Genomic DNA, 21833 nt, shown 5'->3' on the forward strand with positions numbered 1-21833 from the left:
AAGTGCCACAAAAATTAACCCGTTTTATTATAGTAACAAGTATTTTGACAAACCATGTTTACTATTAGTTTGTAAGGGAAACAACTCATTTGTATTTTCACAGCAAACAAAATAAGCAGTCACAAGAACAAAACTGTCCAAACTTTGTCCACCTGGCATCATATTCAGGCTTACAACTGCACTTCCATTTGGCCAAAATGGAAAATTTATTGAACTCTTACAAGATGAAGTACAACATGCATTTAATGGTTGTAAAACATTCATAAAAAACATTGTCTGCCAGTACTTTACATTAAAATGCATCACAGAAATATAAAGATGCCAAAAACAGGAAAGATGAGGATAAACATAAAATAGTTGAAGTTTAGATAAAAGTTAAAAACATTTAAAAACGACCACAATTAATGTTACAGCTAAACTACTTCCGATTGGCTGAGGCTGTTCCGATGACACAGTCGTTCACCTGCAACACAGTAAACACGAGTTATAGACTGTCGTATATTCTCATCAAATAACAGTCGTGATCGCATTACATCACTCACCTTGCTGGCAAATCGGAGCGAATTCAGCGATTCGCTGAAGCTCTCTTCCTCAGGTGATATGTTCACAAACATCAAACTGTACAGAGGTAAAGAAATAAGTCACATGTTCCTTAAACAATAATTAAATAATTATATTATGCAAAACCTCAATTCTTTTACAGGCTATACATTTTTTTTTTTTTAAATGTACTTGAGCATTCTGCTTACGTTTTGCTGTTACCGCCGAGGCAGTTTTGGAGGAGGTACGTGAGCTTTGAGTTACGGTAGGGAACAAAGCTCTCCTGAAAAGTGGAGGTAAAAATTGTGTGTGAAATTATTGCACAGCAAGTCTTTTTTTAATGCTGAAGACACCATCACATCTATAGCTTACATCTAATAATGCATAATGTACCAAGAATTTCAGAAGACCTGTTTTGTAAATATATTTTAAACAATAAATATGATATGAGAAAGCTACATTCTCCAATAGCTCAGCATTAGGTTCCATATAGTTAGCTTAAAATGTACCTTGTTGGCCAAAGCAGCGATCACAATTCCCAGGTTGGTGAGCGAAGAGTTGATGGCGGTCATTTCCTTGAAACGCTCTCCTTGAGACTGACTCTTCTGCACCCTTTCACTGCCGGCCAAATCCACTAGACACAGAGTGGCTGAAAAACAAATCGATACATATTCAAAGTCAGGTATCAATGTGAAATATCATATCGGACTTTAAAAGTGTGGATAAACTCAATATTACACATGAAGACTACTCTAAATTGGACATCTACACCCCTTTAAGAAGAGCAGTTTATCTATTATAGCAAGTTATTATAGATGCCGGTAGTATAAGATTCTTACACTTGCACTTGGTGTCTCGAGCCGTGTTTTCCCCCTCTATGTCTAGCTGGAACACAGAGTGAGAACGTGACGATTGATCGTTCATGCACGTGCGGGCAGTGGACCGGTTCTGGTTTGCCAACATGATCAAGTTGTGCACCTGAGACATGAGGGGGGAAAAAAACTACGCTTTAGGAAGAAAATGTATAACAGGAAATTGACCAGCTTTTTTCCTTTTGTGTCAAATCAAAGTTAATCGGCTTATCGAAAGAGAGGACAAAAAAGACCTTAAAATATATATAAAACTAACACTAATGTGTACTGATAGATTATTTATAATAAACAATGCACTTTAAACGAGCAGTACCTCATCCTCATTGTTGACTTTTTGGTAGGTCAGGTTGGTAACCGTGATCTCGTTGTTGGAGACCTTCCTGATCTCATGCTCGGGTCTCTTGATTGGTTTTCCCTTGTAGAGAAGATCCCGAAGGGTCTCGTTGTAAATCTCCACAAAGCTGGCGGTAAAGGTGTACTAAAAATACAAACCCAGGAATAGTCCATTAAAAAACAAAACATGAGGGCAAAAGCAATAACACTCAGTGGATGCCCTGAAAAGATCCATCACAACACGTTTTAACCTCTTTTGGACAACTGATGAAACCATGTAGCCCTCACCTGCCACCCTTGCTCTTGGAGTGCTTTGGAAGACTTAAAGATTTGCTGGACAGCACGTGGGATGACCCCAGACAAATCATCCAGATCGCCTCCTTCCATGGTAAACGTTTTCCCGCTGCCAGTTTGGCCATATGCAAAGCAGCAAACGTTGTACCCATCCAGAGCAGACTGCACCAGAAGGGAAATCTCGTCGAAAACCTCACGCTGAGAGGAACGTGGCCCAAACACACGGTCGAAGCTGAAGTTGTAGCTCTTCTGTGTGTCAGCCGTGCGACCTGTGTGCGACTGGGGAAGAAAAGTGGAAATTGGAGGGGTTTTCTGTCATACTTTGAGTCAGGGGTTCTTAACTCTGATCCGTGAGGTCCACTTTCCTGCAGAGTTTCGTTCCAGCTTTGAACAAACTCACCTGTCTGTAACTTTCTAGTAATCCTGAAGACCTTGATTAGCTTGTTAAGGTGTGTTTGATTAGGGTTGGAGCTAAACTCCAAGGAAACTGGACATTGAGGGCTAGAGTCGAGAACCCCTGCTTTAGGTTATACCAGGAAGAAACCTCCATAAAACCAGAAGCATGATGGGAAACATTTACCTCTTCCATTTTGGCAAGAGTGAGAGCCTTGTTGTCGTGGACTGGCAGCTGGATGTGCAGAATATCAGACTGATTGCCTGTCAGCAGAGGGCGGACCCTACAAAAAACTCGGATGTTGCCCTAAAAAAAGAAAGAAAAAAGAAACAGTGTGATTAAAGGGATAGTTTACTCACCCTTAAGTCATCCTAGGTATATTATATATATATATATATATATATATATACACACACACACACTTCTATAAGACACTTCTTTCAGATGAATACAATCAGAGTTTTATTAAAAAGTATCCTGGCTCTTCCAAGCTTTATAATGGCAGACCAAAAAAAGTGTCTCCATCCATTATAAAAGTAATCCACAGAAAGTGTAGCGCCTCTCGCAGTTCAAAACGCTTACGCTACGTCACCATCATGCCAGTTATGCTTTCATATGTTGAAAACAGAAGGCGGTCCGCCTGAAGCTAAATATTTTACTTTATAACATGTTAAACATGGATACTTTTCTTATAAAAACCCATCGATTCGCTTCAGAAGGCCTTTATTAATACTTTTATAATGGATGGATGCACTTTTTTGGGCTGCCATTCTAATGCTTGGATTAGGCAGGACATTTTTTTTTAATATAACTCTGAATGAAGAATGTCATATACACCTAGGAAGTACATAAAACTATACTTTTAATGCATATATGCACATACATAGCAATACTTTAAAATAGTAGTGGGATTTTGGACCAATGACATGATCTGACTTTGTTCAAAGATACTCAGCACAATGGCTGCATCCGACATTGCATATGCATACTTCCCAACTATACAGTACTGAAAAAAAGTGATGAGGAGTTTGTCTGAATTCATAGGACTCATAAGAGCTGGCAAAACCAGACCAACTACTTCTGGCAAGATTCTGAAGTGTGCATACGATGGACACTTTACTATCACATGAGGCCACAGGAGAGGATTTGTGCTTGGCAGTGAAGTGACAACTGACACTGGTAGGTCACATGACAAAGACATCATGGTGAAGTAATTACTTATTCAAAAGAAGTACCTACTCAGAAAGCATGCGATTTCAGACACAGGCAATGCGACAAATAGAAACTACAGAATGCATTTCGGTCATGTATGGTTAGGGTCTATCATACAACAAATTAACAATACTGTTTCATTTTGTTCACCAAAAATTGCCTACAGGTCTTGATCACAGCTTACCTTGAGCTCTTGAATTGTGTTGTGGAGTTTCCTTCGCTCCATTTCGCCAAGGTAGAGCTCTTCTCGTTGACTGGACACTGTTTCCTCAAGGTTCCTGACCAGTTCTTGGCTCTCCTTCAAACTGTCCTGACACCGGCCCAGTGCAGAGGTCTGAATGGAGAGCTGAGTCTGAGAAAAACAAACAAACAAGGATATTACAGTTTGATAGTATCAGATGCCTTGAGACAGATATTAATATCAAGTGTAAATGGGGCCGTGTAGATGTGTACCTGTACATTGCGCAGCTCAGACTCCAAATGATCCCGGAGTCCTTCCAAAACCTTATGCTCCTCAGTTAGCTTGCTGAGGTCTTTCTTAAGACCATCTCTCTCTTTAGAGGCTTGCGCCAGGTCATCTTTCACAGTAGCTAGCTTTACCAGCTCCTGTTCACAATCCCTACAACAGAATCAGGAATATTATCAGACAAATAAATGAAGGAGCACCAGGTTCTGATTTGTTATGGAGTTATTTTAAACCCACTTACCCGAGACGCCTTTTTAGGCGATTATTCTCCTCTTCGATTTCAGCCTTGTGCTTTTGGGCTTTGGTTACGGACTCTTTGAGACACTCGTTTTCCTGATTTACAGTTTTTACTTTGCTCTGGTAGTTATGGACTTTAGCCTCCATATCAGTGACTTTGCCTTTGAGGTCCCATCCTGGCCTTCGTGACACACCTGAAAATGCAGTTGCTGAAAGTGGATAAATTAACCATTAGTAGTCTATTGTATTATGTTAAAGTTTTGTAAATTCAAATACATTTACAAACGGAAACGTAGGAAAATATTTCAACCCATACACACACATAATATAAATTTTTTTACCTTTAGCAACTGCTGCAACTGGTCTTCTCTGGTCACCTTGATAGAAAGACAATGTTGATGTTAAGTTGACATATTTCAACTTCAGATATTTATTGGTGACTAAAATATCCAAGTTCATTGATATTTACAAATGGGGTGCACCGGTGCAGACAGATAAATGTGTTAACATTTGTGACCTGGGTTTAGTAGCTTTAAGAGTTTTTTTTTTTAAATGCGTTTTTCATGCTTATGACTAGCAAATGTCAGCATGAAATGGAAGTTGTCTTTTCTTCCCTATGGTGACGTAAATCTAAGTGACATTGCTTCTTGAACAAGAAGAAGAAAAAAAAAAGGAAAAAAAAAAGGGATTGTTGTTGTTTGTTATTGGTCGATCTCATGTGAATGATAGGTTGTCCCACCCTTGTGCCAGTAAACACATCATCGGAAAAGATGTTACAAGAAAAAGGGGAAGTCATTTAGATTAAAGATTAGGAGGACATATGAATCTAAAAAATATATACATAACATTGTGCATGGATAAATTATTTATAATAAAAATTGCATAATTACAAAAAGTAAATTTTTATTTCATGCTGTCTTTAACAGCAACAAATTTTTTGCAATACCTCTTGAGGGGGCAACGGCCACTGTTGCAGCTCCAGTTGGACGAAGAAGTTTTGCTGAAAGAAGAGCGACAAACATGAAGACTCCATTTGCCATTTTAGCCAAACGGCCACCAAAATCGGAACCTAAAATAACGTACTAAATTTGAATACAACTTACCAGGAGCTTTGACTGGCACAGGCCGTCTCGGGGGCGCAACACTGGCTGCAGGTCTGAACCGCTGAGGCGGCTCTGCATCCACCTTCCGCATCTTCTTCTGCACAAAAATGAGGATGTTTCATAAATATAATTAAATACAGATTCCCATCCAAAAGTGAGAATTTGTGTTGAAGCATGTGAAATCTGAAGGAACTACAAACTCACTTGTGCAGGCTGTTGTTGCTCCACATCAGTGCTGTTGGTGTGAGCCCGTTTCCCAGACATAACCGGGAGACGGGATGTTGTATTCTGCAAAAGAACCAATGACATGAACAGACTTTCAAAGGTACACGTGACAGCAAAGCCATTTCAGAGATATGAAAACAAATGAGTTTTACTTTAAGAATAATGCTTTCAGAACTTAAAGGGACAGTTCACCCAAAAATGAAAATTAAGCCATCCTAGGTGTAGATGACATTCTTCTTTCAGATTAACACAATCGGAGTTTGTGAAAAAATGTCCTGGCTAATCCAAGCTTTATAATGGCAGTGAATGGCTGTTTCTGTTTAGAAGTACATAAAAGTATCTAGAGATTAGTTTGTAAAGTTTTAAATATGGATATTTTTTCTAACACAAATGCATTTCTTTGCTTCAGAAGGCCTTTATTAACCTCCCAGAGTCGTGTGGAGGACTTTTATGATGGATAGATGCACTTTTATGGACTTCAAAACAGAAACAGACATTCAATGCCATTATAAAGCTTGGAAGAAGAATGTCATATACACCTAGGACAACTTGAGGGCTAGTTTTAATTTTTCGGTGAACTATCCCTTTAAGCTAAATTGCTGATGTGGTGCATACTATTTTATGTACTGCATCTACTAAACTGAACAGCAATGACAAGTAGGTTGGGCTCTGTATGCATGCATGTTGTTTTTTTACTCGTTAAATCTGTATCTCCCAATGCACTTCAATGTTTATAATCTCACCTCTTTGTTCATGGATCGTATTCCGTTCTTCTTGAAGTCAAGCCCAAAATAAACACAAAGCCCAAAACATTAAAAAGGTTAGTTAACGTTAGTAAAAAAGGTACATTTTTCCACCAAGAGCAGATTGAAATCAACAACCTATATATTACTTATAAAACAGGTTTAATGTGAATTAACGAAAACAAACAGTGGCTAAAAACATCGCAGCCTAGCCGACGTCATTCGAGCAACTTCACAGAAAACCGCGCATATTTATCCAATTAACTTTATTCGTCACATTAACATAAAAACATTCACTATCATACTTACAGTTGATGTGTGTGCGTGCGTGTGTATATATATATAAAAGCCACAAACCTTTTATATACCGAGGTGATTACACTGGATGAAAACACACCCCAGCAAAATAATCTCACGTAGCCGTTTGGATTTCAAATTGAAATTGTGTGTGTGTGGTTGCTTTTCCCGCTGGTCGGTCATTGGCCGACTCGGAACCAATCAATACAAAGCATGCAATAACCCCGCCCACGCATCTTTATTTTGTGCAATTTTAGTTTATAAATGTTTATTTGTCAAATGTGCACAAAGATAACAGTACTTATCGACAATTAAATGTAAGTAAACATCTTATCATACAATAATTAATACATAAATACACTATGTAAAGAATAAGTACTTACATACGTAAACGAACAGGCTGTATTACAAATATAAAGCTATACAATATATATAAAAAAATAAATGTACAATGACAATGCACCATACATCATGTACAAGCATTCATATTTCATATACATTTCATTTCCATTTATATTAACCAAACAATCGTGGAAAAGGTGGCAACGTGTTCACGTTTCTTCGTATAATAATATTTTTTTAAGATGCATGATTTGTACATCGTGTCAAATACATCGTGATTTTTAACATTTTTGCAAAAAATAAATGACCTCACATGGCGGAAGTTAATTTGGCGGTACGCTTGTTGTAATTTTGACCTCATACACAGGAAGTGTAGTCGAGCGGAGTCGGACAACCCTTCGCGAGAGAAAAAAATAGAAAAAAATTTGAGGGAAAAAAATCGGTGAATCCAAGGGGTTCGGGCGGATTTGGACGAAGTTTCCGAACTGTCCCGGCCCGGAGGAGCCTTGGGGGTTGAAAGGGAATCGCCAGCACCGGTAATTAACACAGAGTTATGAGTCAATTGTGAATTATTTCTCCAAATTTGAGCAACTCACGCGGGCGCTTCTCCCCCTGTCTCGCCAGCCGGAAGTCTGCATGAAGCTGCGTCTCTCTCGCATTGGCGTCGACGTTTTTTTTTCCTCTCTTCGTTTTTTTTTATCCTCGAGTTTTTTTTTCTTTTTTATTTTCTCAGCGAGACTAACCGAGAGAGGGATGGAGGCATAGGGGCATTATTGTTTGCAAGCGGAAGTTTACATGTTGCATAGCTTTTGGATAGTGCTTCTTTCTTTGCGTGCATAACAAAAGCTGACATTTTAATGGAGGCTGGTTGAGGAAGCCCTGATATCATTAATGGATGGTTTTGTGCCTTTCCAGCTACATTTCCTTTATTAGATTGTTCATGCATATGTCATTAACCTTGTCCCACTAGATAGAAACATGCAAAATGAGCTGTCATTGCAGCAAAACACGCATGCAACCCTTACAAAACGAATAAAACGCGACATTGTTCGGCTCCCTTGGTTTTATTTTGGCATGCATAGGAAATGAAAGACGGTTAGATATACACAAAAGTTGACTTGGAGGTCTGCACATTTGATCTGGTTTGTTTACGATCAACGTCGCATGTAGATTTGGCGCAGGATCGCTGCTTTTGTTTTGATGCCTATTTATAGCGCGCACAATTCTCAATGCAAGCTCTGCATCTCTCGTGCAATTAAACAATTTGCTGTGCAGTTGCAACAGACAGCAGCAACTTGTGTGTGGGGGGTTTGTAAAGAAAATAAAAAAAAAACTCTTAAGTGTCATACTTTTATTTTGCATCTTTGTTTGACAACTTAAAAACAAATCACAAATTTAGCTCTGCTGAAAAAAATAAACCTGCCTGGTTTGCTGGTCTCCCAGCTTGGTCATTATACTCTGTTGAAATGAAAATTCACCCTATTTTCTAAATGCATGTGATACATTTTATTGTGAACAATTCATCAGTGCATGTGTCCTAGTAATGTTTAATGATTTCCAGTGAAAACAAGTCTTCTCTCTGGTGATGTATGCAGGACTTCTCCAATCATTTAGTTTTCTTAAACTCTGCCCCTTCAAGCTCATGTTCATCTGCCTCTACTTTTGAGTGCAACACCCACATCTTAAAATGCCCTGCCCTACTTTTTTCCTTCTCCAATAATCTGTTACGCTCGGATGTCAAAGTATGGGCGTGACTGGGTTTAGCTGGTAGACTAGTTTGTCGACACTTTAAGTTTAAACCTAAATGCAGTCGCCAGAAGTGTAATTTTGTCTGGCCCAACCAGACGTTTAGTAAACAAGGCGGGCTATTTGCATTTAATGTAAATGGCATCTACTCCAATAAAATTTTCTGGGGAAAGACCCACCCACTTTTTTGTTTGTTTTTTGTTGTTGTTATTGCTTCCGACGCCCACGAGGCCACGGGAGAGGATTTGTGAATTGAAGAGACGTAGCTGACGCTGATAGGTCATGTGATAATGGCAACATGGCAAATGTAGTACGTCTAGATTACACTCATACTACATACATTCATACTATAGAGAACATACTTTTTTTTTTTAGCAGTCGCAAAGTAATTACTTATTCAAAATAAGTACCTACTCAAGACAGTATTCGACGCAGCCCTCTTCTCTGATGACATGTTTTTTGGTGCAGGGGGCGGGACAACTTGTCACTCACATAACATCACAGCTGTAGCAAACCACAAACATCCAATCAATTCCCCGCGTATTAAAGGAACATGCCGACTTTTTGGGACTTAAAGGGTTAGTTCACCCAAAAATGAAAATTCTGTCATTAATAACTTACCCTCATGTTGTTCGACACCCGTAAGACCTCCGTTCATCTTCGGAACAGAAATGAAGATATTTTAGTTGAAATCTGATGGCTCTGAAAGGCCTCCATTGGCACAATGCACGGTTCACTCTCAAGACCCTTAAAAGGTACTAAAGACGTCGTTACAAAGTCCATCTCACTACAGTGGTTCTAAAATAACTTTATGAATCGGCGAGAATAGTTTTTGTGCACAAAAAAACCCCTAAATAACGACTTACATAGTGATGACGATTTCAAAACACGGCCTCATGAAGCTTCGAAGCGTTATGAATCAGTGAGTCGAATGAGCAGTTTGGATCGCCAAATTTCAGCAGTTTGGCAGTTTGACACGCGATCCGAATCATGATTCGACTCACTGATTCATAACCCTTCGAAGCTTCAGGAGGCCGTGTTTTGAAATCGTCATCACTATATAAGTCGTTATTTAGGGTTTTTTTGCGCACAAAAACTATTCTCGCCGATTCATAAAGTTATTGTAGAACCACTGTAGTGAGATGGACTTTGTAACAACGTCTTTAGTACCTTTTAAGGGTCTTGAGAGTGAACCGTGCATTGTGCCAATGGAGGCCTTTCAGAGCCATCAGATTTCAACTAAAATATCTTCATTTGTGTTTCGAAGACGAACGGAGGTCTTACGGGTGTCGAACGACATGAGGGTAAGTAATTAATGACAGAATTTTCATTTTTGGGTGAACTAACCCTTTAAGCTTATTCACCGTATCTCCCAGAGTTAGATAAGTCCATACATACCATTCTCATCTCCGTGCGTGCCATAACTCTGTCTGATGCACCTACCGCTAGCCTAGCTTAGCACAAAGACTGGAGATAAACGCCTCCAGCTAGCCTACTGCTCAATAAGTGACAAAATAACGCCAACATTTTCCTATTGTAATGTGTATAGTTACATTGTGTACTAGGACCGACGGAAAATGAAAAGTTGCGATTTTCTAGACCGATATGGCTAGTAACTATTTTCTCATTCCTGCGTAATAATCCATGAAATTTGCTGCCATACCATGGGTGCAGCGGCGCAATGATATTACGCAGCAGTAGGCTAGCTGGAGCCATTTACCTTCAGTCTTTGTGCTAAGCTAGGCTAGCTGTGGATGCAGTCCCTTTGCTGGCCGTATTGGTGCCAGTGTAACTACTTTATGGTGCCTGCGATGATTGTAGAGCTGAGCGGGGGGGGGGGGGGGGGGATTCTTTTGGTGCCCCCCTCAGCACTTGGTGTCCTATGCGCAGCGTGTGGTGTGAGCGGCGGCGCTGGGTGGGTTCGTCATGAGAATGGTATGTATGGACTTTTCTAACTCTGGGGGATACGGTGAATAAGCTCCCAAAAGGTCGGCGTGTTCCTTTAAATGTCCCATGACTCCCATCCTTAATTTTTTCTTGTTTGAGAAGCCGTTTCCCTCAGATATACGTCACAATAGGGAAGAAAAGCCTAGGGCAAATCCATTTCATGCAGACTTTAAACCAGCTAAGCAACAGCTTGGCTAGACTGAGAGACAAACCATCTTATACTGGTTGTCTGGTTCAAGCTGTTTTTCCTGCAGGGAGGTTATATGCAGGCTGAGTGGGCATGCAGGCATTTAATAATTTTTTATTTTCATTTGTGTCAGTTATGTTTTACACATTGGGTTGTGCATGTATCGTGATTCCTAACCCAAAATGCCTCTTTGCCAAGCATAGTGTCATCCACCGGAAAGATGCTCCTTTGTCCTTTGCCTAAAGATACATTCTAGAGTCTAAAAGTCTAGAGAATAAAAATGCATGACATTTGACAGATGTTTCAAAGATAGAAATTAAGAAAATAAATGTTATGCAAGGTACTTGGGTGCCAAAATGAATACGTATTGTCCAAGTGAGTGACTAAATCCTCAGGCCACACGAGAAACATAAGGGCGAGGTGTCATTTCACAACTGTTGCCAAAGGCAGAGTGGGTGTTTTACAAGTTATGTTGCTTTTCAATTGCAGAAATAATGGAAGATTCCCATTTCAACTCATCATACTTTTGGTCTCCCGTACCAACAGTGCAAGGACAGGTAGACACCTTATTATTGGACTCTCTTGTACAGTACATCGTTGTGTCTTTAACAGACACACCATGCTTATTGAGCACAATTTAGTAAATCAAAAAACAAAACAAGCATACCAGTCCGGGATGGCTAACACCAGCCTCGCACTGATCCATGTGAAAGTTACACACTGGAAGCCCTGCACAAGCATTAAGAAAAAGTAACCCTTCCCTCGCTGCTCTCTCCTTTTTCCCCCTTCATCCTTCATCTGTGTTTATCTCTCAATCCATCGTCTCTTTCCTCCTTCCCTTTTTTTCCCCTTGTTTTTTTTTCCATTCATTCCCCTCTGCGATTTTAGATCGAGAACGCCATGTTTCTGAACAAGATGAAAGAACAGCTGGGGCCGGACAAGGGCGCTTCTTTTCCGCACTCGTCCACGGCGCACTACCCTACGGCGGTGCTGACGGTGCCAGGCTCGGTCGCCATGGACACGGGAGCCATCGGGAGGGTGCCAAAGCAAGAGGGTGGTGGTGGTGGTGGTGGAGGAGGAGGGGGCGGGACAGCAGGGTCGCAAATGACTGCCGTGGGAGCACACCTGCACCCACCTCACACGTCCCAGAACATCACAGTGGTGCCCGTTCCATCTACTGGCATCATGACGGCAGGTGGGTGTTCAAAGTTATCTCAAACTAAAGAGATATTAACTAAAAGTTACAGAAATCACATGTGAATAATGTCTTCAAATTTGGTCAAAATCATGTGTTTCCCTTCTGTTTCTCAGCGGGGTTAGTGATCACGACTCCTCAGGGCACACTGGTCACTCCTCCTGCCTCCTCTCAGTCTTTTGTTTCTGGACCGCCAACAACGACCATGATTGTGTCCGCTCTGCACCCAACAAACTCAGGTAAACAATTTGACAGACTGTTCCATTATATCCACCTTTAAATAAAAATTAATGGTGGTAAAATCAAAAGTAGAATGTTAGAAATAAAACTGTTATGTATAGAACTTCAATAAATAGCATTACATTTGTATTTATTCATTGTAACATAATTAATGTTTTTTTGTACATACATACACACACACACATATACATATAAATCTCTTATTTATTGGATCATAGTAACAGTAATATTGCAAAATATTATTACATTTTAAAATAGTTTTCCATTTGAATTTATTTTAAAATGTAATTTATTCCTGTGATGCAAAGCTGAATTTTCAGTGAAATAGAAATCTTTTGTAAAATTATAAACGTATTTACTGTCATTTTTGATCAAATTAATGCATCCTTACTGAATAAAATTATAATGTCCATACAGCAAAAAACCCAACTTTTATTGTAAATTCAGTTTCCAGCATTTTCAAGAAAATTACTAATGGACTTGCAACGTGTTAAAGTTATTAAAAGTGCAATCCACCGCACGAGAACAAATTCATTTCTCACACTCAGACAGGCAGCCCTCCACGCGCACACACACTCGAAGCACGCGCACAGAAAGATGTCTGCCAGCACTCGAGCACTAGTAGTGGGAATTTGGGATCATTTTACTGACTCGGATCTTTGAATCTCGTTCAGCAAAAAGAACGAATCTTTTATTCAAGTCATTTCGTTCATTTCAGCAGAATCTAATTAAAATGTTACATGTTACATTTTCAACACATTTAGTACTTTTGGAATACAAAATAAACTATAAGCTAATGCAGCCATGGCCAAACTTTGAGAAAGAAATGATTAATTAATTGCTATAGCTTGCTTCAGGCTATGTATGCAGTCTGTTAGTTCACCTCACCTCCCGATTCAAATCGTTCTTTCTTTTGTCACCGTGACCGCCTCATATGTAAATTGATACATGCGTCCGGAAACAGAAAAGATTAGTTCATCTCTCGAGTCTCGGGTCATTCGTTCATCAAGTCCCAGGCCCATAGACAAGGCAATGCAGTCACCGGAAACAGAAAAGATTAGTTCATCTTTCGAGTCTTCTCGTTCAAGTCATTCGTTCAAGTCGCCATAGGCTGAATGCAGAAACAGAAATGATTAGTTCATCTCTCGAGTCTCGTTCTTTTTTCACGTGACTACTTCCCGGTTCAGTGTCTTGCAACATATACAGTCGAAATTACAGTTGTATTATTGACTGCATGTTGTAATATATTTATTATTATAAAATCATCAGAAGATATGTGCAATAAACATTTGTTATGCCTATCCATTCCGACCAACCCAATCTGTCCAGTCTTCATAGGAAAATAAACGATTATACTAGCTAAAAAACTGAAATAAACAAACAAAAAAACTACGCACTTGTTTGTAAGGAAGGTTGTGAATTAACTCATTTCTGTATCCAACACGGCTGTCACGTCACATGACAAAAGAACGAGACTCGAGAGATGAGCTGTTTCTGCATTCAGCCTATGGGGACTTGAACGAACGAGAAGACTCGAGAGATGAACTAATCTTTTCTGTTTCCAGTGCCTTGCCTAATGGGGCTGGGACTTGATGAACGAATCGCTCTCTGAGACAACTCGTTGTTCTCGAGTCATATTAAAGATTAGTTCAAAATGAACGACACATCACTATCGAGCACCCAATTCAGCTCTCCTGCACATTACCGATCAAATGCACACATTTATGTGTCAAAATGCCCAATTTGATGAGTAACATAAACACAGGTGGTTATGTCTTAAGGGAACACGGCAACTTTTTGGGACTTTGGCTTATTCACCATATCCCCCAGAGTTAGATAAGTCCATACATACCACTCATCTCCGTGCGTGCCATAACTCTGTCTGACGCACCCACCGCTAGCCTAGCTTGGCACAAAGACTGGAGGTAAATGGCTCCAGCTAGCCTACTGCTCAATAAGTGACCAAATAACGCCAACATTTTCCTACTTACATATATTTAATATGACAAAATATTTGTAAATATTTTTTCTTTTAAATAAGCATGAACATTTATAAGTATGAAGGTGTTTCAAATACAGCTACTGAGGGAGTGATAGTGAATTGAACATCTTTCTGTCTGACTGCCATGATCCATCTCTCTATGTCTTTTTCATCTATTGGAAAGTCATAAGCAGGTAGTAGTGGATTTTTTTTCTTTCACCTTTGGAGCAAACGGTAATGCCAGAATTATATTTCTAATTATATGGTCTCCTTATATACCTCTATAGCCCTTATGGTGATATAGTTGAATCTCCTTTGCTCATTCGTATATCTCTGTTGAGCTGGGTGATTTCGTATCGTCGGTGGAAGTGAGGTGCAGGTCTTAAATTTAATAAAGTTTTAAATTGGAAGTGCTGATACCTGCAGATACCCTATATATTTTTTTCTTTCACTGTCTAACACACCAGACACACAGACACGTATGCTTGCTTACTCAGCCGTTCTCAGAGCCAAAGAAGCTGTTGGAAGTGAAAGTGAGAGTGACTGTGGGAGGTAGTGAGAAGGGATGGATGATTGATGGAGAGAGGGAGGGACAGCGAGCTCTATATGTTGAGTATGTTCTGCTTTTTCCTGTCAGAGGCTGTCCGGCCCCCTTCCCTCTATCTCCACAGCCACTGTAAGTATAATAGCACATGTACATCTCTACCAGAAACCTGCCGTCAATGACAAACACATCATCATTATTGCAATGAAATTACTGATTATTTACCCCTTGTATTAATTTAGTGGTATTAAAGGGATAGTTCACCCAAAAATGATGACATCATTTACTCGCCCTCACGTTGTTCCAAACCTGTATGAGTTTCTTTGTTCTGTTGAACACAAAAGAAGATATTTTGACAAATGTTGGTTACCAGACAGTTGACAGGCCCCATTGACTTCCATAGTAGGAATAAAAAGGTTGAAATGATGATTAAAAATAAAGTCAATGGGGACTGTCAACTATCTGGTTACCAACATCCTTTAAAATATATTATTTTGTCTTCAACAGAAGAAAGAAACTCATACAGGTTTGGAACAACATGAGTGCAAGTAAATGATGACAGAATTTAAATTTTAAATACATGGATTAGCAATGTGATGGCTATTGACTTAGAATAGTATTTACATAACCTTGTCAGCAACCACTTGCTGTGGTAAGATTTCAGTTATTTTAGTAAATTCATATAGGAACAACATTGTCATGTACTAACCATTTAGCTTTAAAATTGGGTCCGTTTGGGAAACCACAATGTTTTGCCATGGCAGACCTTTAAAAATCGGGGCATTGCAACGTTGCATTAGGTTTTAGCACACATTTAGGTCACAAATTTATGTGAAAGGTTTACTAAATGATTGGCCAAATGTCAGTTTGTAGGTCATGTCAGACCATTTAAAAGTGCAGTGAAGAGCTTCTGTCACAAGTTTAAAACTCCTCATTGCCTTTATCTTCTGAATGCAGTAACAGGAAGAAATTATGCACATTAAGTTTTATTATCAATATTACATTACTCTTTCGTTTTTTGCCCTCCTGACATGAACAGACAAGAAAGAGGACGGCAGTATCCCACCCGCTGTAGTCATGCCAGTTCCCGCAAAACGGGGGAGAAAGAAGAAGTCCATGATGCAAAGAGCAGGACCCGTTTCAGCCCACGCACTCGCTACAGGAAGTGATGCGCTGATTCTTGCGCACCTGGCCGCTGGGGGACAGGTGAGATGTTGCTGAGGTGTCATAATTTTACCTTCAACTAAAATGGGGAGAAATAGACCAAGTTTATTATTGTAGTGTTATTATTTGTTAAAGGTCCCATGGCATGAAATTTTCATTTTATGAGGTTTTTCAACATTAATATGAGTTCCCCTAGCCTGAATATTGTCCCCAAGTGGATAGAAATGTTGATCGGTGTAAACCGAGTTCTGGCTGTCTTTCTCTGCCTTTGAGAAAATGACAGGCCAGACTAGCCAATCCTGAAGTCTCCTGTGATGACATCCAAACAGGAACGGTTACCTCCCTTTCCTCCGCCCAGAGAATCTGGCACGCCCAAGCAGGCGCTCGAGAGATCATGGCTTGTGAATGAGTGAATGCTGGCAGTTTCTCAGTGTTTGGATGTACAAATGAAAACAGAAGTCTTTTTTCAGTTCCTTCTGATCTGTGATCAGTGATTTCTTATGTGTAGCTAATTATTTATTATTCATGCACACGCTGCGGCTTCTCTCTCCCAACAGAACGGTGTTTTCGTGTTTTCTATCTTGTGAGTCAGTGTTTTTGTACGTCCTCGTCGCGCCTATCTGTTCTACATACAGTCGTGAGTTTCTGCTCAACATCAGCAGAGTCACATCTTTAGAGATAAACCTCACGCATGCCGAGGCTCGGGCTGCACTGACCGGTCGGCCTTCAACATCCCTGACCCCCAGTACTGCATCTGGCCCACAGCGGAGGCACCAAACGCGGCGCGAGATTAAGCAGGGCTAGGCTAGGCAGCTATTCCCACAATAAACTGGATTACATTCGATTACTGCTGTTGTGTCTTTGTTTGCGCTGTGTACTCAATGTGCGTCACTGACGCTTTTCATATGATTGGAACATATCTAAAAATAATGCTATAATCAACACTTACTCATAACTCGTTCATCTCGACAGCTTTAATGGTACATTGCATGTGTTACAAAGTTGGTAGATTAATGATGAAGACGGACTCGGTGTGACTGGGACTCGTGTTTATTCAGAACTCTCAGATACAAACACAATAAACTTGCGCTGACAGACAGCGCTCTCATAACTCAGTAGTTACTATAAATAACTTTGTTAGCAATCTCTCCGTCTCTGGTACATTAGTGATATTAGTGATTTCGCCAAATCATTCTTTTGAACCGGTTCTTTTTAGTGAACCGAATCAGTTCACCAAATCGGACTGAATCGTTCTAAAGGGTTCGCGTCTCGAGTCAGCGCTGATCCATAATTTACTAAAGTTACTAACTTTCTGACATGAGTGACAGCCCCTCCGACTAGAAATAAACTAATAACCTGAAGTATATTCTAGTAACTACAACAGTTCACTGAACTGAGATGTGCTGAGAACTGATGTGAAGTGACCTCCGGTCCATCCGTCTCTCTGGCAGCAGCTCGTGCCTGCTCGTGCCTCGTAGACCTTGTTAAACCACGCCCCCTCCGCTCATTTCAAATGCAAAGATGTCAGCCAATTACAACAGTGGGCGTTTTTACTGAAGTCTCACAGCAGACACGCCTCTTGAAACAGGGCATTCAGCCACAGGGCAAACATCAGTATTGAAAAAATGCCTTTTATTTCTAAATTATGACATTTTATGATGTACAAATCATATTAACAATATAAGTACACCTCAGGAAACATTATAAAATAATAGAAAAATGCCATGCCATGGGACCATTAAGAGACTCAAAACATGCTTCCCTACTAAAGGTGTTGACTGATGAATAAGTAAAAGTTAACTCATCCTAAGCTGCTCACTGCAGTTTTCTCACTTACAGCACAACACAAATGACCCGTACGACCTCTCCAACGATGAGGATGATCATCAAAGCAAAGATGGGAACAAGTCCTACAGGTACCTATTATTGGTTAACGAATATCTTAGTTTAAACAGGGAATTACTGTAATATATGATCATTTTCCTTCAATATTTGCTTTTACCTTGGAAAAGATTTGAGAACAAATTGAAAACAAATTATTTTGTGGTTTTAATTTAATACTCTATTATCCAATTTAACTTTAGTGTGTACTTAGCAGACTATAAAAAAAAATTATTGTAATTTTAATAGCAAACGGCTGTAAAATTCCATATTAACCTGTTAATGTTTTAATAGTGTTTCTTTACTCTATATGGTAAAAAACTGTAGTAAATCTAACATGACATTTTTCATGTAATTCAGTTTTTTTTCTTCAGTTTTTGGATACTTAAAAACAAGAAGCCATAATTTTATTGAAATTACAATACTACAGTACCTCGGGGTAATTCCAGTCCCCAATATAATACAGTATAATATTAGGGGTGTAATGGTACACAAAACTGACGGTTCGGTACGTACATCGGTTTTGAAGTCACGGTTTGGTACAGCAGTTTTACAAAATTGATTTTTATTTATTTTTATTGGTTTACTGAAAAAAAAAGTATCTGTCCTTAAATGAATTAAATTATAACTAAAAGTTTATTCAAGATATTGCTGTAAACAATATATCGGGAGCCCTTGCACATTTATATTAAAGGTTAACAACAGAGCCCAAACTATTAGCCTAAATTCAGTTGCTATTTATTTTTAGGTATAATAATCAACACTCAAATAACACAGTACGCAAACATGTAAACTTCACATAAGGCAGTATTTGCAATAACTTCTAAATCTAATTATAAAAGTTTTTCTCCAATTCGTTGTTGAAAAAAAATCATTTTTACACACTGTCTGTCATTTTCATGACAGGTTTATTTAAACGTACATGAAATAATCAAGACATCACTAACAGGTTAAGTAGAATATAATGAATATATAGGCTAATATAGTGCATATATTTAGTGAAAGAGTTGATTTCTCTAGTGAATACAATTCTGTGGACACTGAATGACTGCCTGAGGTAAATGTGATGCTACATGACATTGTTTAGTTTACAAGCAAGAGGTCTTTCCGCCGTTGAAACACTGATTGAGCGATTACACCACATATGATACATGACGTTGTAATGTATCCTCAACATACCTTCAGATGTTCATTCATGTTTATTCTTTAGGAAGAGATGATCGATCGCGCTCACAGTTGATCGCGTTCACGCACGCGCGTTAACTGTTAAAGATTACATTCGGAAACCGCGTGCACCGAACCGAAAGCCCTGTACCAAAACGGTTCGGTACGAATACGTGTACTAGGGCTGAACGATATATCGTTATCGTATCTATATCTAGATATGAACTTTCAAGATATTACTATCGAAAAAAGCAACAATATAGACGATATAGATTTCCCCTCTCCGCGCTCGCCCTGCATACAACTCTGGCAGTCACAACAAACATCAGTTTTACGAGTGCCCTTGAATGCACCGCTAAAGCCAGCGCGCACACACTACCAGGGACGTGGGAACTATATTGTGTGTGGGGGGGAGTTGGAGGGGCGGCGGCGTTTCCATGGTGACGCGTCATTGCTTGTCACGTGACACCGCAGCAGCAACAGCGCTGAATGAATGATGATCTGCTTTTATGTCATTTTTTCCTTTTTTATTCAGAATATTCACAAATGTGTTAGCTATGGCATGAAATATCTGATATTCCAATTGTCAAATACATGCAAGAGGAAGTATATTGTTGTTTAAACACCTTTATAACGATCGCGTTAGTTGAGCTGTATGCGCGTGTTAGTTTGTGCCGCAGACGCAGTTCAGAGAATCGGATCTGTTGGATTTACAACCTCTATGTTTACAACACGTGAATTCATCCACTTCTCCCGAAATACTTAAAAGTAAGTGGCTGGTGAACTGGGAATAGAATAGAGTAAACATTGAAGTTACTTACACAATGTGTAAGAATATAAATGTTGTTGCACTTCAATGCACTTTCAATGTTCCACCAGCTGCTGCATTTGTTATTTATTGTTAAAGCAGAGCTGCAGTAAAAGGTTTGATTTGTAATTTATTTTTTGGTAATTTATGTTAATGTTGATGACTTGTTCTTAAAAATAAAACTATACTTTCCACATTTTTTTGTATTATTATCTTTTTATTTTTCTGAGAAATGCTTGGTTTTCACCTAACACGTAGTCATATCGTATTGTATCGATATCGAGATATCTGGCATGAAAATCGAGATATGAAATTTTGTCCATATCTATCAGCCCTAACGTGTACCGTTACACCTCTATATAATACTACAGTATTACAGGGTAATTTCCTTCTTGAATACAATACAATACTTCAAGGTAATTCCCCTCCCGAAGTATGGTGACTGTGTCCCATCAAGAAGCTACTATCACTACCTCAAACCACACATGAGCACCAGGTCTTTAGCATCTATACACTCTCACCGTCGTTCTCAGATGGTCAGACAATGGGTCATTAATACTAACAATAATACTAAAAATTACAGCCTAAAAATCAATGTCACTCAAGTCTTCTTCACTGTAATTGGCTATACCGATCTGGTGATTGGTTTGTAATGATCTAAGTCTAGATTCTTTGATTAGGTGATGTATGTAGATATAGATGGTCTTTGATCTGAGCATCTTTAGTCTGTACGTTTCTGCACATTCCATGCTGAGGCCATTACATAAAACATTTCCATCACAGAGTCGAGGCTATTTTAGTGTTTGTAAAATGTTGATTTTGTGAGGACTGCTGGTTTTTCTCCGTAGGTGCCGGATGTGTGCGGTGACGTTCTTCAGCAAATCAGACATGCAGATTCATGCCAAGTCACACACGGAGGCGAAGCCGCATAAGTGTCCCCACTGCTCTAAATCCTTCGCCAACTCCAGCTACCTGGCGCAGCATATCCGCATCCACAGCGGCGCCAAACCCTACACCTGCTCCTACTGCCAGAAAACCTTCAGACAGCTCAGCCACCTACAGCAACATACACGGTACGTGTGTGTGTGTGTATCTTGCTAACGGATGTACTACTACACCTTCTACAGGATGGGCCCACATCTTTCCAGGGCATTGTTTGGTTGGCCTAGTTGTGCTTTTGATTAGGATAAGCATGTTTATCTTTCACTTTTTCCATTCTCTCTTTCTCTTTATACCTCCCTGCCCTTTCCTACCCTGATGCTTTGACATTTGAGCTTGCACACACTTCTAGTGATACGCCATCCAATTGAAACAGGACAGTATTATATATCTATCTGGAGACAGAGACACGTCTTTTTTGGCTCATGCTAATCTCATCTGCATGTCTTATTTCACACCACAATGACTAACTGTTTTTTGTTTCATTCTCTTCAATTGGAACCCTTTAGGTTTGTCAATGTCCTGTTGCCATTAAATTCTTCATTATGCTTTTTCACAAAGTTTTTTTTAAATTTAATGTTTTAAACTCTAGCGAGTTTTTTATATATAAAAAACTCAACTGACTTTGCCTCAGCGGAGGCTGTGATTGGATAACTAGACTTAACATTAAAAGGATTGTTCACTCAAAAATGAAAATTCTGTCATCATTTACTCACCCTCATGTATGTTTGTCTTAGTTCTGCTGAACACAGAGAAAGATATTTTGAAAAACGTGGGTAACCAAACAGTTGATGGACCCCATTGACTTCCATAGTATGTAAAAGCGTTTGGTTACCGACCAAATTCTTCAAAATATCTTCTTTTGTGTCCAGCAGAAGAAAGAAATTCATACAGGTTTGAAACAACTTGAGGGTGAGTAAATGATGACAGAATTTTCATTTTTGGGTGAACTATCACTTTAACGCTACAGTGACCGGCC

At 39.4% G+C, this 21833-nt stretch overlaps 2 protein-coding genes across 10 annotated transcripts in view; one reads left to right on the forward strand and one right to left on the reverse strand.

Moving 5' to 3' along the window:
* kifc1 (kinesin family member C1) lies at window positions 1–7839 on the reverse strand. 3 transcript variants are annotated; one of them, XM_079829825.1, is made up of 17 exons: window positions 6777–6907; window positions 6420–6449; window positions 5656–5739; window positions 5452–5548; window positions 5295–5348; window positions 4690–4725; window positions 4353–4557; window positions 4099–4264; window positions 3830–3997; window positions 2620–2739; window positions 2034–2318; window positions 1726–1890; window positions 1380–1518; window positions 1050–1189; window positions 750–823; window positions 543–618; window positions 1–463 (listed from the first exon to the last, which is right to left on the reverse strand). In XM_079829825.1, the coding sequence occupies exons 2-17, from the start codon at window positions 6429–6431 to the stop codon at window positions 419–421; spliced, it is 1866 nt and encodes a 621-aa protein (XP_079685951.1). In that variant the 5' UTR covers window positions 6432–6449; window positions 6777–6907; the 3' UTR covers window positions 1–418. The 3 variants fall into 3 exon arrangements, with proteins under 3 accessions (XP_079685951.1, XP_079685950.1, XP_079685949.1); XM_079829824.1 differs by having other exon boundaries at window positions 2–463; window positions 6420–6446; window positions 6777–7443; XM_079829823.1 differs by lacking the exon at window positions 6777–6907 and adding an exon at window positions 7655–7839 and having other exon boundaries at window positions 5–463; window positions 6420–6446.
* Window positions 7424–21833, forward strand: part of znf384a (zinc finger protein 384 a) — a 22669-nt gene continuing 8259 nt past the window's right edge. For 2 of the 7 annotated variants that reach the window (XM_079829826.1, XM_079829830.1), the window contains exons 1-8: window positions 7444–7594; window positions 11428–11495; window positions 11827–12133; window positions 12250–12372; window positions 14992–15030; window positions 15938–16104; window positions 17887–17978; window positions 20764–20988. In XM_079829826.1, coding sequence (XP_079685952.1) covers window positions 11433–11495; window positions 11827–12133; window positions 12250–12372; window positions 14992–15030; window positions 15938–16104; window positions 17887–17978; window positions 20764–20988 — 1016 coding nt within the window. In that variant the 5' untranslated portion in view covers window positions 7444–7594; window positions 11428–11432. Of the gene's footprint in view, window positions 7595–11427; window positions 11496–11826; window positions 12134–12249; window positions 12373–14991; window positions 15031–15937; window positions 16105–17886; window positions 17979–20763; window positions 20989–21833 lie in introns of all 7 variants that reach the window. The other 5 variants (XM_079829827.1, XM_079829831.1, XM_079829828.1 and 2 more) reach the window with 3 other exon arrangements.

The sequence above is a fragment of the Gobio gobio genome (assembly GCF_949357685.1).
Source record: "Gobio gobio genome assembly, chromosome: 11".
In the NCBI taxonomy this organism is placed as follows: domain Eukaryota; kingdom Metazoa; phylum Chordata; class Actinopteri; order Cypriniformes; family Gobionidae; genus Gobio; species Gobio gobio.